The following is a 19,037-nucleotide window of genomic DNA, read 5'->3' as shown; positions in this document are numbered from 1 at the left end:
TATTTAAATTCACTCCTATACAAGCACCTTTTAAGTAGAAACACTAAAGATAACTCTTGTTTTAAAGAGAAAAATGTTGTAGTATTAAACCTTGAAAAATATATATGGTTATAGAAAACAATATCACATTAATAAAATTTCTCTCCGGAACAGGACCTGCAGAAGTAGGTTTTAGATTGTTCCAACAACGCAGCCCATGCTTTTATGGAGAACACACCAGTTCAAAAAAGGAAAGAGAAGAAAATATCAATTAAGGGAGAGGGTGGCAACAGAAAAACATTCTATAGATGGCAACATCTCTGAATAGTTATTTTTTTAAAAAGACAATACAGAAGGATACATACTTCACATTACATTGAACTTCCTGTAGTTGTCAACTACACTGAACAAAGGTTACGCACTTATGTCAAAAAAGCTCTTTCACTTCAGCATTTTATTCCTCCGGGAAAAAGGGAGGGAGAGAAAGGAGGCAATGGGGGGAAGAGGGAATTAAGTGTTAACTCTGAAATTATGCTGTCCTTTCCCCCGTGTAATAATTAAATATTAAAGTCACAGTCTAGCAAATGCAAAATTTATTTCAACTGTACATAACAGATGTCCTTTTTATATAAAACAAAACACTTAATTGATATATGCAACCACAAACAATATGCATACTGTACAGTACAATGCAACATTCAGATATACATCCATTTTGTATTTTCAAAAGGCAGTCACCTACTAAAGATGGCTTCTCCCATTCACAAATGAAGTGCACAATATATATATTTTTTTCTATGTTTTACGTCACTATATACACATTACTGTGTTTTGGCAAGATTATGCAAAACACCCAATTAATATTGGTTGGTTTCAATTTATGGCAAATACTAATATATGGAAACACTGCATAAGCCATGTGAAGAAGGGACGACAATGGCTTGAACCTACCTTCTAATTCAGATTCTCCATCCTTCCGGTGTGTTTGTAACTGTATACATATAATTTACAGAATTGCATAAACATAAGGTACTAGTGTTACCATGACTAAAGTTCCACAAAAAATAGAAACACTGAACCTTTGGACTGAATACCACCATTTCCGCATTTGCCTTTTTTGTTTGTTTGTTTGTTAAGTATGTTGCATTAATACTCCTGATCAGTTCACAGTAGCTTATGGCCTGTAACACTGAAGACATGGAATGATTTTAAATGTACATTGATGTTAACATGAGACACTAGTTAATGACTTAAATGCTACAGTAATTAATGGTGGTAAACTGTCAAAGCTTTGGTGCATAGAAAGTCAATAAAGTCTTCAGATCTGGATAACAAAACGTTTTGTGCGATAAGTAAAGTTCAAGTGCAACAACTGTAGTTCAAACTCATATTTACACTATACAACATGAAACAGACAGAAAGGAATTATTATTTATCCAATGCAGAAAACATTATTCAACAAGAACACCACAGCTTAATAAACAGGGAAAAAAAAAAAACAAAAAAAAAAACCAAACCAAACCAAAAAACCCCCAACAATTCATACTTTCGATTTGTTAAAAAAAAAAACCAAAAAACAAAAAACAAAAACTGACTGAAAGGAATAGGGGAGTGAAGTGGGTTACAAATGCGCTGTGGAATGGTATGGAGCACATGTAATTATCTCATTTCTCTAAGCAACACTCCTCCACTTTGAAAAAAGTTCAACATACACAAGTTCCTGGTCATTATGTTAATAGATGACTAGCAGTAAAATGTACCCCTGAAAACCCTCCTCAGTAAGCACTGCTGCTTTGCTTAGTCACGTTTTTGAATTGCCAGCAACAGTGAGAGAGGATAAAGCGGGTGATCAAACAAGACTGAATGCAAATCTGCAGATATGAACCGCTTTGAAATAGCTTCTCCACGCTGACCACCTTCTGGAATCACGCACGTGTAGTGACTACTAACTTTCTGATCATGTAACCTGCAGAAAGGTATTGATTATCTTTTAAACACCGTGATCAAGATCCCAGGCGGCAGTTAATTGTATCATGGTTATTTTGAACTCGTTCACAGAGTAATACCCAAACACTGGATAACATGCTTACTTGAAAAGGGGTAAGGAAATTGCATCTGGGGACCCTGGTGAAAATAAGAACTGTTTCTGTCCTCCTCTGACGTTTTCTAAGTCTTTCTTAGCATTAGGAAAAAGCATGTCAGTTTTGTTTGATGCCAATTACGTTATCCACAAGACAGAACAGACGCGCTTCACCCCAGCGGTGCCCCAGGTGCAGGTTGGAGCTGTGCACAGCGTGTCACAGTTCTCTGAAAAGCCAACACTGCTGCAAGGGAAGTGCTGCTGCTGAAAACAAACCTGCTCGTGAGAGAAGTTACAAGACACAATAAAATCCATCACGGACATGCTCCAAACAGTACAACCCAAAAGCCAAGCATTCTATTATTCAGAACTTCAGACAAGCCAACGTGATCGCAGTTGTACCTAGAGTTTCAGATGCTCAACACTCCAGCCTCCATCAGGGGAACCATTTTCATCTCGTCTTTTCAAGAAGAATGGTCAATTGAGAGTTGGCAGCTGTGTATTTTAACAGGCAAGTAAACATCTAGACCCTGCTTTCTGCCACACTACTGCATACAGTACAGTGACAGTATGACCGTAGGTAACATGAGATTATCAAAACACTGCATGTGATGAGCATGGGCGGCCGGGATTTCATGACAACTGCCAGACTGAGGTGGTGGGGGAGCAGTGTGGTCCTTCATATAAACATCAAAGCAATGAGGAAAAGACAGCAGTATAAACCCAGAAATTTCTGTGGATTAGCAAATGCTCTTTCAGACAAACGGGCCAGATCCATGAATATCTGAATGATTTTACAGCTCTTGTACTGTGTATTTTTAAGCTGCATCTTCCTTACTCTACCAGCTCTGTATTTTGTTAGTAACACGTAGAAAATCCAACCACTACTGCTAAGGTATTTCCATATTGCTGGCACTTGGCTCACAAACCAGTATGGTTTCAGTACAAAATACAAAAACGTGCTGTATCAAAAAAAAAAAAAAAAGGACCTGTTGCTACACTGATCAAGTAAAAAGAAAAAAAACCCAAATCATTCAGAGCTACAAAGTAACATCTGTCAGTTAAAAAAAACCCTCACGAAATATAATCCTTAACAGGATATACTCTTTTTAGAATGACTTTTTTGTTGTACGTGTATTGAATTGGCAATAGAGCCTTCCACCAGGTATAACTGAAGTTTCAGAAGCTCCCTCAGAAGTTGTTAAAATATCACATTAAAGAGACAAGGAACAGCAAGAAAACATCTAAGAAAAGCAGGCTGTGATACAACAAGCATTTGTTAAGAAAAAGCTCAGAAGTGCATTAGTTCTGGTGAGAGATATATGAGCAACAGCTCTTACGAGATGTAGACCCCATTCTGTAACTATGGGCTGTCCATATACTGTCATAGTCAGAGTCTTCTGAGAGGTCTGAAGGCTCCAAACGAGAAAGACTACTGCGACGACCCAAGGAGTCTAGACTTGATTGGTCATCATCAGCCAAGACGTGATTATGCATCAGGTCAGTGCCTTGCCATGCTAAGGATGTATAGGTGAAATGAAATGGTAGATGTGGATAGGCAGAGGTGGGATGAGGAGGAGAACGTAAGGAATAGCCACAACCAAACACATGAAATAAAAGCAAAAAGGTGATGGGAAGAGAAGGAAAAGAGAAAATATTGTTAAAAAGGCACCAAAGTTTTTTTCTTTTTTCTTTTTTTTTAAATTTGTTTGGGGTTTAAGTAGAAATTACACTCAGCATGTAATAACGTTTGAACTGTTACAACACAATTTTTGAAGTGGTTTTTAAGCTTCTAAACAGCCTCAGTTGAGAATTTTGAATAACCAAAATCTTGTTTGAAAGCAGATCTTTTTTCGGAAGAGGGAGTTAGGTTCTTCTGAAGTATGGAATCGGTTCTGGTCTGGGGGGATTTGACTGGGGCCAGAGCAATAAACACGGTAAGCCAGCGTGATCCAGTGCTGATGGGAAAAGCAGCAGCTCCTTCCCCACCACACATCTGAACCTCCATCCCTTCCTTCCCTTGCAATGACACAGGCATTTGTACGGCTGCTTGGTGAACCAGGTCAGAGAACACTTTCAGATGAAAACTAACCCTGCAAATGATTATTTTTCAAGCAGGTAATTTCTCCACCAGCTCACAACACAGCCCCAAAAGTGTCTGTGGCACCACTGGAAAGAGGAAAATGCAGGGGAAAAAGCAAAGGTTCTCATGCAGAGCAGGGCTGCTGACTTCCTAAATCAGCAGCAACAATTTGCACACACTCAAGGAGACTGTCAAACTACAGCTTTTCTGTGTCTGTACTCATTATTTGTTTAACCATGTAGTAAATTAAGACATTGAAAAACAGGGCCAAGAGGCTAACAACAACAGAGTCTGGTCCATGCCAGCCTCTCACAGGCCTCTTCTACATGCATCTATCTAAATCTGTCTTCCCCAATTAAATACTTTAAGATGTCTAAGGTAGTGGGTCAAACAGAGCTAAGGACTTTTTTTTTTTTTTTTTAAAAAAAAAAAAAGGTCTGTCAATATCCCAGGACTGAAACCATGCGGGTGGCCACGCTATGAGCCACCACACACATGGTTTGTGAAAGATTTTAAGCCTTCATTTGGAGCAGAAATGCAAAATCAACTCAGTATATAAAAAGCAGGAGAAAGCAAAACTCTATTTTTTTATTTGCGTTCATCTCCTCAAATTAAACCCCACATCTTCCTCATCCAAAAAAAAAAGTGAAAAAAAGTTGCTCTGCTACCTTCTAATGCCACTCCCTGCCAGTTTGCACCAGTGCCATAGCTCTGCTGAACTGACACTGCCAAAAGCAGCACCCCTTGGGCTTTGGGTTCAGGTGCAGATAGGAGAATTGCCAAATGAGTGCTGTGAGGGACAGGCAGAATATCAACAGAGAGCTAAGAAAGGACCATGTAAAAAAAGGGTGAATTTCAGGGATGGTGGGGAACTCTTTCATTCTATTGTTCTACACTGACTACTGCTCCCACAGAAGCAATTCCAGCGTGATTTTTCTCCCCCCCCCCACCGCTCAGTTCCAATTTCAGTCTACAAATGGATCTTCTGAAACCCGAAGTCTTAGATGACAATGCCATTATTTCCAAACATTATTTCTCGCTGCAATTAAGAGCAAATAAAAGCTGCTGACTTCTGATGTATGCAATGATACCCACAGCACTATGTATATTTTTTTAAATATACATAGAACAGGAAAAATAGGCAAAAAAGCAAAAAAAAAAAAAAAAATCCATTTTATATCTGCACACACACACTACTGTGCAAGTGCAAATGTTTTCCCAACCATTTCTTGTCACATTATACTTGCAAGTAATCAAGAGATCACAGTTGAGGCACTTAAAGAGCAATCATCTCATCTAATTTTGTTTGGAACAACAGTATGTCTTCAGAATTTTGAAAACATTAATTTCCTTTTATCCAATTAAATATACTACTGTTATGACTGTAGGGCTATAAAACAGATTAATATTATTTAAAATATATGTAATAGTGGCTAATTTATGAAATCGATAATATTATCACCTTGGAGACCTAAAGTTCATCAAGACAAAAAATAAAATGAAGCTTTTGCTGTTTCTACAGTCTAATACAAGGGCTACAGTCCCATTTCGAAGCACATACAACTACAAAGTACTTGGGTTTTTTTTCAAGGTGATAATAATAAGTAAAGACATACTAGAAAAATCCATAAACTAAGTTCACAACTGCATTTTGAGACTTCTCAGCTGTCAGCATTGAATTACTTTTGCTTGGAAGCAAAACAGGCACAGGCACTGTGGGGTAGTAGTAACAGTGATTAATGCTGCAAATTTAAACAGCTTTAGTGAACAAGGAGTAAGTTACAATGTCCACTCTTCTAGTTCCTGACAACAGCAAAACCAGACAGGTACGTCAGGATCATTAATTATACTGTGTTCCAAGGATCGACGAACAGTGCAAAACTGTGCAAAGTGGAACAAAGGCAACAGCATTTTCTCCTTCCTCATGTAAATGTAACACATGCTGGTGGACTCCCCTGCTTTGCGCAACGTTTTACTTACAAGACAGAGGGAACTCCACATGGCAACCTTGATTTGGATTAAATGAAGTAGGACCCCAGAGGCATGTTACAGGTTTGCAATACGCTAGGTATTGATCTGAGAAGCTAAAAATGGCTTTAAACAACACACAGACCTGAGAACAATTTCTCCTGGAATTATGAGATAGGATGAAAATTCGTAATTAATACTAAAAGCAACTAGTGGCAACAAAAGAAGTTTTTATAGGTCTAGGTTACTTTTTCACAGCAAAAATCTTTGAACAGAACAAGACAAACTCCTCCAAAATTAAGACTTGTTCTTCATTCATCCTCGCTACTTACCAGCTTCTTGAACTTTATCAAAAAGCAGAGTGATCAACTGTCATATTCAGTTCAGTCACCTCTCCTTTATCAGTGCAATTTTAAACCATGACAAGTAGTTACTGTTGTTTTGGTGTTTTGTTTTGTTGTTTTGGTTTGGTTTTTGTTTTGTTGTTGTTTTTGTTTTGTTTTGTTTGTTTTTGTTGTTGTTTTGGGGTGGGGTTTTTTGTGTGTGTTTTTGGTTGGTTGGTTTTGTTTTTGTTTTTTTAAATACTGAAATAATTATTTTCTCTAGCCAGGGACCTTCGTGTCCAATTCTTAAACACTCAGCACTGATACTAAGCCAGAAGCAGGCTATTACTTCTTCCTGGTCCAACTTGCTACTTGCAAAGGCCTGAGAACCTCTCGTTTTTTTGCAAACTATCTAATTTGTGTTTTAGTTAATCACACCAGTATTTTCTAACTTACTTGAATTTAGTGTTTGACGTGTTTTGGCACTTGTGCAATATGCTTCAATGACTTTAAGAATTTGAGCATCTTCTTCTAAAGCAGCTGTACCTAGAATCAATGGGAAAAACAGAATTTTAAGCATGATGTTTCTTAACACTTTGTAAATCACTACGTTTCAATGGAGACCAAAGTTCAGCCTAATGAAAAAATTATCTTAATCATCCCATTTTAAAGAAAAATTCAATGAGCAAATGGAAAAGTTTAAAAAGAAAAAATACTATTTTGAAATGCTTGGAAAAACGCTTGGAAAAAATCCCAAGTCAGTAATTACGCACACATTCAAGAAATTTTCTGAGCATCTGAAGTTGCGAAGAACATGTTTTAAAGTGTGATCTCTCCGGTTCTAAACCTAAAAAACCCTGTATACCCTAGTTATTATATACATATTATTTCATTATTTAATTAAAGAAATCAAAGAACAGAATATTAATTCACAGAAATCTTGAAACCTTTTAGATTTTGTATATGTATCAGATTTAACCCTTTTAACAGCACAGTATTGCAAGTTAAACTCAGAATTAACATCATAATAAATACATCAGCAAAATTTAGTCCAGTGTGCAGTAGGGAAAGATGTCACTATCATGTAAGTATATCTGTGAAAAATGGACTAATGAAACTTCTCAGATTTTATAGTAGAAACTGCACCAGTGAGAAAAAAAAAATCTAACTATTCAAGCTTAACATTTTAAAGGTAGAGCTCCACAGTTAATGGTCCCCTTAGGCAGTTCAGTAGAAATGATGTCAAAATGTGCACTTGCAACAGTGAAATTCCAATCAAACTGAACTCTCAAGGTACCTCTACCATCAATTTAGATAAAACCAGGAGGCCATATGTAGGGCTACACGATTTGTTGTTTTTAAAAGCATTTTTCCTGTTTTCATCTCTGCAAACCTTGAAGAAAAAACTGGTCTCTAAGATCATCTGCTGCATGAATCTGAGCTGCCTTCAACATAAAAATGTAGTAGTACTCTCTGCCAGCAGACTGTTTGATCTTAGAAAGAGTGGCTATGGAAGCAACTAGTCTTAGAAGCAGTAGCACTACCCAGCTTTCCAACACTCAGCTCAGCTGAAGCTCCTACCAGGATCGATCTAAGAACATAGCCACTAAGCATTCTCTTCAAATTGTTTTTTACTGTATTAAAAGACAGATTTACCTTACTGAACTCCACATGGCTCTACAGTCAACTTCACTTCCCTGTCTAGCATAAGACCTTCAGAAAAAAACAGCCACTGGAGTCAACAGCAAGACTCTAGAAAGCAACTAATCCCATCATGACAAAAGCAGCCCATATGAATAAAACCATTCTCTGCAGATACCTCCCCCGACTCCCCTGACAGGAGAGAGGAAACCAGATGACTGGGTTACACCATACATTTAACTTCTACAGAATTTAATATAAAGACTCGAATTAACATGAGTTTATGCAGACATTTGTGAAGTGTCTCTTACTTTTTCTCAGTGCAAACTCTTCATCTGATGGCTTCCGTTCTGGCTTGCGTTTGGGAAGCAGCTTTTTCATGGTTTTAGGGCTTTTACTGAGATCCTGTGTGGGGAAAATAAAAAAAGAATAGAGCTTCTCTACAATCTTCCAAAAGTTCAACCTCTGAGACGTATACAGGAGTTACTAACTAGAAATCTTTTAACAGCACCAAAATTCAGTTTACTAATATTTGTTGGCACATCCGATTTGCCTGAACTGGCTGATTTCCTCTGTACCCTTCCTCTGAGTTCAAACAAAGTCAGATATTTTATCTGTTCTACTAACAGAAATAGACAGAAAAGTTGCTGCAAAAGCATGCAGGCTGTTTGGGAGCTAGAGCAAAGGGAAGAGGCAGGCACATATTAACACAGGTCTTTTTTCCTTAACTTTTCAAGAGACAACTCATTTCACTTGTGTACTCAGAAGCAGTTAAAAAAGGACCTAACAAGGAAGCTTGGCAGGTGGTATACTCTTCAAAGCCAGAATCTGTAAATATTTAGGTCTGTTCTCACAAAGCTCTACAGCAAAATAAATAAATAAATAAAATACAGCAACAAATACAGCATTTCTGCCCAAAATGTGGTCATGCTAATTCACAGGAACAATGCTAGGTTACAGGAACAGAAGGAATATACTGGTCTACCCCTTACCTTAAGGATATAAGACATCCTCTATAAAAATACAGAACAAGAAAGTAAAAAGGTGAATGAGCGGGACTGACCAAAGATGATGAAGATAGGTTTTGAACATTATTGTATGCTAAACATTGGAGAATTTAGTGTCCTACATATGAAAACATGAAAGGCATTTAACTTAAATTACAAAATGACCATAAGGTACAGCCAAACAGAAGAACCTTTTGTACCAACTGAGCCTAAATACTAACCTTCCAATTGCAGATCACCTATCACTTTTTCCCTGTTGTCTAGGGGATTTACAGAAGAAAACAAAAAAAAAAGAGACACCACACACAGCCACCACAAAAAAAAATACAGCCAAGCCACACTGAGGCACAGTTTTTAGGCTACAGTTTCTAAGAACTTGCAATTTACATGTGTGAAATAAAATCTTTCTGTCAATGTCTCACGCATGCAGGATAAAGCATTCTTAGGCACAACTGCATGACTCTTTCTGGGCCTTGTTGCTTCCCACTAAATTAGTATCATGAGCATGTATGACAAAGATACAGAAACAAGAGATATCATCGAGCCACAGAGTGTTCAATATTCTCCTCCTTGCACACACGCAGACTTCCAACCCAAATCTAACATCATCTTACTATTCACAAAACCACGCAAAATGAAGAGGCAGGACCAAATTAACCTACCACCACACGTATTCAAAACCATATGTTATTTCTCCTGGAACAGATTCCCGTTTAATACCATACGCTAACTAAAAACTACAATGGCATCTTAAAATCTAAGCTTTTTCTTCTTTTTTGCTAATAGTAACATTAGCCATCAGATTCTTTTGAGTACAAAAACATTATATATCTGTGACAGTTACCATTCTTTTTTTAAAAATATGCTATTGTTACCTAGTAACAGTGGTAAATAGTAAAACCAAGAGTCAATTATACCGCCACAGCTGTTTAGAATCATCTGCTGCAGCACTTTGAAGCACCCTTACCCTAGATACTTTGCAATGTGCTTAGCAAATAACTCACTTTGCAATAAGCGTAGATGAACAACACAAATAAAATGCTAGTTTGAAAAAAAATCATAATAATGAAAAAGTTTTATTTATTAACTGGATACAGAGTGGAAATAAGTGGAAGCACTTGGGGAGGCAGTTCCTTCTGAGCTGCAAGACTAAATCCCTGCTTGAAATAACGAGCATACACTGGTCTATTACTACTGGTTCAGCATTGGCTGTTAGATCATCTTTATATAAAAACACGCACAAAGCTGTAAAATGGTGGTGTGTGAAAAAGAAAGTTAAACTCCCCACTATAGGCCTGCTACAGAGTCACATTTCTTGGCTGCTGCCTCTCACCTCTTTATAGCAAAGAGCTGCTGAAGGCCGTAATGGAGGCGCAGGTCGTAAGCAGCTCAGACTCCAAGGCTTGGGGGTTTTTGGAGGTTCCAGAGGTCCCCAGTTTATCGTGGTATGTGGAGTCCCATGATGCGATGGATGAGGGAGAGTATGGTACGCAGGAGTCAACGGTATCGGCTTGCTGTCTGAATGCTTGCTGGAGGGTGTTACTGGATGGGAAGGAAGCTGTCAAAAGACACAAGGGTGACAGGAATTATTATCGTAATAAAGACAATATATCATCAAGGATTGGTGAAATAATCTCGCTCACTAGCTAGTGCTTCTGTTTATTACAGCTGGCCTTTGAAAATTTTGACACTAAATTATTATTTTGAAAAATGGAGCTTAAAGGAATTTTTATTGTCTACCACAGACAAGCATACACTAAAGAAGGAACAGCTATGAGCAGTCCTGCTCCCACTTCTCTCACAGTTAAGGACAGAGCTAAATTTAGGTCCATTCGCATCCAACAACTCAAATGTAGAACCCAAAAGAAAGTACTTAAGACAATTGTTTCTCCACAGCCTGCCAAATACATACTTATACTATGGTGACATATTTACTTGGTCAAAATAGAAAAAGTAATGATAATTAATTTTCTTTTTACGCTGTTAAACTGTTATAAGAAGATGTAAGCATTTTATTCTTTGTTCACACAACTAAAAATCAGAATCATCTTTTGACCGCCTAAACTGAAGTCATAACATTCAGTTCTTGTTACTAATGGCTTTAAAAATGCTTTACATAGTGGCACATTTGCCAGATAACCTAATTCTGCATATGCTGCTTATTTGCTTCAATCCAGAAGCTGTTCCTTACTGTGTGAGATGGCACAGAATGAGGTTTAATGGTGGGATTCCCAACAGTTGTGACTTTGGTTTGCTTCTGCAGGTGATCCACCCATTCATGTAAATCTTGTTGGTTGTTACAAGATACTAGTATCCTTTCAATCATATTTCCTAGGTGACAGAAAGCAGGAAATGTAAGAAACCACAGAAAAACAATTTAGTCAATCTGACATAATTATAAAGACATTAATTTCCTAAACCATTATATCCCCCTAGGTATTGAGCAAAAATTTTAACCTGTATTTTCAGCACAACAGCATCTCACTTTTCCAGATTATAATAGATGTTTCCTCCACATATTTGTTCTTGTGCCAAGCACAAGAGTTCTACCTTTTTTCCCCACCTCTAATAATGAAACACAACCTTTAATGATAAGAAATAGATGTAAGAGATGGGCTGATCTAGCAGCCTTATGGTTCTCCATGTTCCCCAGGAAAGCCATCATAGAGCCTAAAATGCCATTCTGGAGTCTATAAGCTACAATGTAAAAGAAGTTATAAAATCTCTCAGGGAAAAAAAAAAAAAGTATAAGGTTGGTCTGAATCTAATACTAAAGCTCAGACAAAAGTCACTTGGGAAAGCAATCTTAACTAAAAATTACTTTAATTTCTGCAGTTAACTCCATTTTAACCCACCACATTCCTCATGCGAACCCAGCTTTACAGATACAATCTCAGAAAAAAATGCACCATCAACAGCTTTTTCTCCTCTGCCTCACAGCACTGACGTGTGACGCTGCCTGTTGCTTGAGAGGGCCAAAAATTACTTCACTTAAATGCAACTTGCTTGCTGGCAGAATTGATCCAAGAAACAAATGAAGATATGAAGTTTCACTGTGTGGACCCTGCTCCCACTGTCCTTTAAATCCCCCATGGAAATAAGGTACAAGCTGAAACAAATGGCTTGACAGAAATTACCCAAAGTGAGCACAATTGCAATCATAATTAGCAGATATGCTAAAGGTCTCATGAAAGAGGTGGACTATTTCTAAAAGAAATCTCTTGTTTAAAGCTTTTCCAGACTCTCTAGAATTCCTCTTCAAGTGAGCATCATACTTGGAACTGCTTCATTATAAAGGACTTTCTCCAAGGCTACTGTCTCCATTCATAAAAATACAGAAATACAGGGGAGAATCCCACACAAGGACCATTTGTTAACTGCCTAAGACAAGCAGTAAAAAGCAGCTTTCAAGCCAGAGCTTGGTCACCCTGACAATGAAAAAGTTTTTCCATCTGTTCAGATATAGCATTCGATGTTCAAAATGGCATATCCTGGAGTAAGTAGTAAACATAAAAATATTTATGGTCAATACCTGATATTTCAAATGCATTTTTATGGTTTTCACTGTCTTCTAGCTTTGTGATAGTCATTCCTGTCGTTGGCAGTTTTCCCTAAATAAAAAAAAAAAAGAGGCAAAAAAAAAAGCAGTAACACTGAAGTTAAATTCAAAATACACAAAAATATTACCAAGTAAAGAATATACACATTTAAAACACTGAACAAAAACATAAATACATGCATACTGATAGGCCTTTTTTAAAAAAAGAAAAGCTACACAAACACCTCGTAATGGAAGTTTTTAATACGCCAAACTTTTGCAAATGACACCTGCGACTATGCAAGCTATGAAATCCATACAAACGTAACAGTAGTCAGTAATCACTGCCACAGGTTCTTGGAACCAAGACCTTCAGGGTCATCCATATTACACGATTAGAGGCAATGGTGACTCATCTTTAAGCAGATTTGTTTGCAAACTGTTTGATTAACTCTCAAATAGATTTAGAAAATTAAGTAGATTTAGAAAAAAAGATTTCACTAAACAAACACATCAGTTACTTACTGAAGATTTATGTCTCTAATAACCCCACAACTAAATTCACTCACAGAAATACTTGGGGAAAGAAAACAAAAGATGTAAAACCACTTCTGAATTTGTAAAGTTTCAGGAGAACATATTAATTTTGAACAAGATAATCTTTCATTTCAAACCCAGTCAAGCTGGAAAAAAATGACAGTTTAGGCTAACTCTCTGAACCTCTAGAGACACAGAAAAATAAATAAGACTGAATACTGTCAGGATGAAAGGGTTTACCAAAAATGCAACTTTAATAATAAAGTTCTTTAAGACAGATCCTGTATTCTCCTGCACAGAAACACTATTCAGCACACGCTGGCAAAAGCGCAAATACTATGTACTGTGGAATTTTGGCTCCAATGGAGAGGAAAAAAAACCCCTACAACTTTTTTTTTTTTTCTTTCCTAATGACTGCAGAATAGACAAAGGTTTCTTAGAAGCTTGGAAACTAAAAATATTGGAAAGTTGATATTCTGTACACACAGAGCATGCTCAAGCCCAAGACGCCAAAGAGAAATGACAAGTTCTCTTGCAACAGCCTCCCCGCTGAAGGAAACATGGTGGTGGTGTGTGCCTAAAACTCTCTCTTCTGGTTTCCTGTGTTTGCTGGTTCGTGAAGAACACAGCATACAGCCGCAATGAAAGAGAGGTGCGAGGACTGCTAACAGAGGTGAAGAGGGAATACGGGGATACACCACGCAAAAGACTGGTGACAGAAAACAAAGATCACCTGAGTCACATGCAGAGGAAAAGGTACCAAGTCAGCGTAGCACAGAGAAAATGGAACTGAACTCATGAATCATTTATATTCCCTTGCTTTCAACAAAATTGTGAAGCCATTTTGTATGGTTTGTGCACCTTGTGGCTTCGGTTTACCACTGCTCAAATTGCCCAATTAGCTCGTGTGGCAGATACCAGCACTATAAACCAGAACATCTGAAAGCTGCTGATAACTGGAATATTCAGGAACACAGGGAGGGTGTACTGTGGGATGCTGCCAGCAGTTGCATCGTTTCCCTGGGAATGACTGAGCGAGCTGCATCACCTTCTGTGCCTATCCATCCCAATTCTGAGACAAGAACCCCAGAAGATGAGGTGGCCCACTTTAAACAACACAGACACAAACAGTGATGAAATTATTTTGCCTGGCTATAAATCATTAGTATCTGAGAAGTTCTCAGTGTTGGGAAAAATCATGTGAGAGGTTATGAGGACATTAAGAGTTCTGCATTCCAGGGGGATGGACAGAAAACACTACAAAAGGGCTGTGGCCGTAATGAACAATGCTGTATGTCTGTGGGACAAGGTGGGAGCGAGGAGGAAGAAATCCAAGTGACGTCCAATAGCAGAGCAAAATTTTAGCCTGACAGATTCATTCTACAACAGACTACATTTTATTAACACACTACATTTCCAGTCGGTTGTCTTTGTAACCAGTAGAAAAGAATCTTATTCTGTCAGAATTCTCAATGTGCCACTTGAGATACAGGGCTCACCTGCCTTCTTCAACATCTTTTTTCCATCCATATTGGGATAAAGCACTGCCCAAAATTTCTGAAGAGCAGCACAAACCTAAGACAAACCTGATTGTGCGTTTCAGCCACCTAATGCAACACGGTCTCCGACAAATCCCGCTCCTACCATGGCAGGTTAAGATATTAATCCAAACATGAATTTTGGAATTTAGCTTTTAAAAAGGTTGTGACTGGATGTAGCCAATCACGTAGGAACCCCAAATGACTACTCGTCAGCATCCCTTCATGGCAGATGAATCCCTGCTCAGGAGAAAGGAACAAACTGCTCAAGAGCCTGACTGACAGAAGTACTTACAGCAGGCAAAATCTCAGGGCTCCTTTTAGAACTTTTGGTGTTTTACTGTAACGTCTGGAAACCACATAACAATACTTGAAGAACATACATAAAGATTCCAGAAACTCATTGACTGTGCATTTAACTTCACCTCTCAGGGTTCTTTGAAACTACATACCCAGAATGCAGATGCTTCTGCAAAACATGTCCTAGAGGTACAGGGGAGCCAACCTGATTGGCACTGACCTTCCTGCACTATAGCAGAGCTGCTCTGTTTCTACAGTGGGGAAACAAGTGAGAAGAATTAAGCTGGGAAACTTGCTAGAGAGCCCAAAGACCATGTCTACCAACAGAAAGCAGTGGATTTGTGAAGTGAAACATGGTGCTAAGGACCTGAAGGGCACATTGTTATGTATTTCTGGTGGTACCACACTAGGCTAAGCTCTAGGCTGGGGCCAGTCCATGTACTTGATTTGTGCCAGTAGTTGGAGCAGATCAGGTACATTTGAGGACCATACCTTCCAGTTCAGCTTCACCCAGAGGGAGACTAGCCGGTGAGCCCTGAGACTAATTCTACACTGTGACACACGTATCAGTCAACAAGGAAAACTGGAAGATTCATTTCAAAAGCGTTTTGCCAATTCAAACATTGAATGGTCACAAAGACACGCAGTCTGTGTAATTGTGTAAGGGTGGAGCAGCCATCAGAAGGGCATGAACAAACCTGCCTCAAAACAGCATCATCTTCCTACATGGATCTGAAAAGCCACCGATACCTCCTCTTATTAGCTGCTACTAATAAGCTAGAAAAAAAAAACACCACCTTGCTGACAGTCACAGCTACAAAAATTATACCCTGGTTTCTAGCCCAGAATTTTATAAAACTGATTACCAGTTCTTATTGCAGAAATTACCTTTTATCTTAATAAATGTAGAATTTTAATAATTTTTCCAAGTTTCTGTGAAATACCATTTAGAAGAAAGCCACTCCCCCAACACATTTATACACATATGCACACGTATTACTTTACCTGATAGATAAACCCACTCATTCTTGGGCTGGCAGACAACATTAGCAAAATGTTAGGGAAGAGAAGAAGATACCTTTCATTCTTTTCCTTATCAAGAGAAGAAAATGAAAAAGTAAATACAACATCACAAGCCCCTCCCCCCCCTTTTCTGCTTTATATTGCTAAAAACTACCATCAATGTTACAACTCCATAATTACTCCACAAATATTTGGCTCCAGAATTATTTGGTTTTCTATTTGAGAAGTGTTAGTAGCACAGGCCTATACTTCTTCCTGGAGAGTACAGTCTAATATTTTAAAACAGAAATTTTACAGTCTGGGTAAAATACTGACCTTATTTAACATGATAACAAATGTTTTGCTGATTTCAGCATGACCAAAATTACACATTGTATATATTTCTTAACATAATTTAAATGGATGCTGTTACAGACCGTGCTGTCAAGACAGTGGTCTCTCAAACTGGAGAGATCAGGTTTTTTGTTTGATGTTACATTATACCCCAAAGAAGAAAAAGAAGATAAAAGTAATAATGCTTATATTCGCAACAAAAACACTCATTACTTTGTTCTGGTTTTAACTGCTCTTTTCACTTACGAAGCTCTCTTTTGTTTTTTGTTTTGAGAGTGTTTTTATGGAAGAAATAAAAGGTTTACTCAATCTACTGCTATAGACGAACAATGAAAGAGAGAAGCATTAAGGTATAATGCTTTAATTTTAATGACAAAACAAATATATCCATTGACAAAGCTATCATCTCAATTTCAAGCATCTTTGCAAAACAATGCAAGTCCTTACCAAGTTTTAATGTTCCTATCTGTTTTTCAGTAAACCTTTACAAATATAGATGTGATTTTTAAAAAGACTAAAACAAATTGCTTTTACACAAACACTGTTCTGTATCTAGTCAAAGAGTTGTAATATTAGGCAAAAACTTCTAGAAGTCCCTCGCATTTGACGTTTTAGCTCCTGATGAGAATGGGTGACGGGGTGGTATTTTGGTTTTAAGACTACAAGAAGAGACATGACTGCAGAAGATGCACTACCAGCTCTATTGAATCTTAATTTAACACCTAACAAAATATCTCAGAGAAAAATACCAAGTGACAAATTTTGAGATATTCAGTTCCATAAACACCTTTTCTTCTTACTCATGCACATCTTTGTTCTAAGGGAGGAAACTGACTGAATGAGGTTGCAATTCAAAAGCTCCCACCAAGTTCAAAGCTTCGTTGATAATCCAGGGGAAGAACTTACAGAACAAAAATGTCACCAATCTGTGTAACGCTTCCTATAGCACTTAAAAGCAAGTTTATTTTAACATTATTTCTGGTCGGACAACCTTTTCTTTGTGTTTGAAGTGTCACTTTCGACTTTCTAATGTCTGTTCTTATTCTGTTTTTCCAAAACCAGTTCTTTCTCAATCTTGTATTTCAAAATTTACTACTTGAGAAATATGCCAAATAAAGCTAGGAAAAAGTGTGCCTTGGACACCTGAAACTGTTATGTTTTTGCTATTTAAAACGCACAATAATAATTGCTATGCAAAATGATCCTGTAATGTAACTGCATATGGAGAACCCTGTTTATGCACTTTGAAAACAGTCCTGCAAAATCATCTTATGATGTTTATAACAGTTATATTTGGTTGCATTTCAGTTAATTTTACAGATGAGACCATCCGTCTTCAAGAAATTTATTTCATACTTTGTAATAAAAGCCTTGAGTCAGCAAAGGTTTTAGTCCAGATCAGTATCTCTGAAGCATTTTGTTTATTTCTGCTGTATTATGATTACAATTAATTTTGTTATACTCAGAAAGAAAGATAGACAGTAAATATGAAAAGGACATTACCTCGCTTCCAGCACACTGAATCATGACCTGGGACATGTAAATCACATTGCCAAGTGTTTTAATATCCTCTCCCTCCCAACATCGGATTGCTTCTGTCAGTATCTGTAGTTCAAGTTCTTTCCGTTTCCGCACTTCTTGACATTGTGCCTAACAAACGCAGGGAAAAACACCATGTCCATCAAAGCCATCAATTTGGAGCAGGTTAAGGGTAGAAATACCACTACAGTTGCATTTACTGTAGTACAGAGAAGACAGCATCTAACCTGAAGCATTTTCATTTAGGTGACTATTACCGATATTTCTTACAAAACTAGTTTTGCTAACTTCAACATTATTACTTTCCCTTTTAATACAACGGCTTCAATGACCACCCCAAATTCACAGTCATAGCTCAGTTTCTCAAATTTCTTCTTCCTTTACAATTTAGATGTCTGTACTTCCAACCAGAAAGGGCTGGGCTCAGCAGAAAAGAATAACACAATTGTCACAAATACACTTGACTACACAACAAAGCACCTTTCTTCAATAAAGAGAGTCACGCGAACTGTGCAAACTATGCGTGTGTATAAGCCTGTGTTCCTATTTTTATTAAACTTCTCCAACCTGCTCTACTAGCTATACACACATTCATTTGAATTTTTCTCAAAAAGAATTGTTTCCTCTTGTTTGTCAAGCACCCAAGAGAATGGGATCCCCCAAACTCTTTTGAACAGATAACACCAAATTTTCTGCTTTAAAAAGTAAAAAACAGATGTCAGCTTACCACCAGCATACACTCCTAACAAGAAGCACAAAACATTAAGTTTATTGTAACTGAGAGCACATTAAGTACACGCTTGTGGTAGCGGCAGCATGGGGGCTTTTTCTGTCTGGTTTTTCGTTGTTGCTTGGTTGGTTTGCTTCTCACAGACAATGACAGCTCATCTCTCGAAATGAGGCTCCCTGCTTCAATTACTACTAGAAATTTTGTATCTTCTGAACTTCACTAGCACTTTCCTCTTCATTCTCTCTCCCCCAGTTCCACCATTTCCCAGACAAAACCCACTATAGAAAAAACTAAGAAAACATATTCTAGCGTTGCAAAGAAGCCCTTCTTCGTGACACCAGTTATGCTAACTAGTAGAAAGGGAGATGAAGCACAAGTAAGAGGACAGACCAAGAGGTGCAGAAAACTCGTGTGGCTC

At 37.8% G+C, this 19,037-nt stretch overlaps 1 protein-coding gene across 8 annotated transcripts in view; it reads right to left on the bottom strand.

The window, feature by feature from the left end:
• Positions 1–19,037, bottom strand: part of ARHGEF7 (Rho guanine nucleotide exchange factor 7) — a 131,620-nt gene that overhangs the window by 11,410 nt on the left and 101,173 nt on the right. For 7 of the 8 annotated variants that reach the window (XM_065829636.2, XM_065829637.2, XM_071807370.1 and 4 more), the window contains 8 exons: positions 17,854–18,000; positions 16,000–16,086; positions 12,614–12,692; positions 11,273–11,412; positions 10,415–10,639; positions 8,386–8,479; positions 6,890–6,979; positions 3,400–3,576 (listed from right to left, as the gene is read on the bottom strand). In XM_065829636.2, the coding sequence (XP_065685708.1) occupies positions 3,400–3,576; positions 6,890–6,979; positions 8,386–8,479; positions 10,415–10,639; positions 11,273–11,412; positions 12,614–12,692; positions 16,000–16,086; positions 17,854–18,000 (1,039 nt within the window). The remainder of the gene's footprint in view (positions 1–3,399; positions 3,577–6,889; positions 6,980–8,385; positions 8,480–10,414; positions 10,640–11,272; positions 11,413–12,613; positions 12,693–15,999; positions 16,087–17,853; positions 18,001–19,037) is intronic. The other variant, XM_065829638.2, reaches the window with a different exon arrangement.

This window comes from Patagioenas fasciata, chromosome 1, assembly GCF_037038585.1.
Source record: "Patagioenas fasciata isolate bPatFas1 chromosome 1, bPatFas1.hap1, whole genome shotgun sequence".
NCBI classification, from domain to species: domain Eukaryota; kingdom Metazoa; phylum Chordata; class Aves; order Columbiformes; family Columbidae; genus Patagioenas; species Patagioenas fasciata.
Note: the sequence above shows the minus strand (reverse complement) of the source record. Positions and strands in the feature narration are given on the sequence as shown.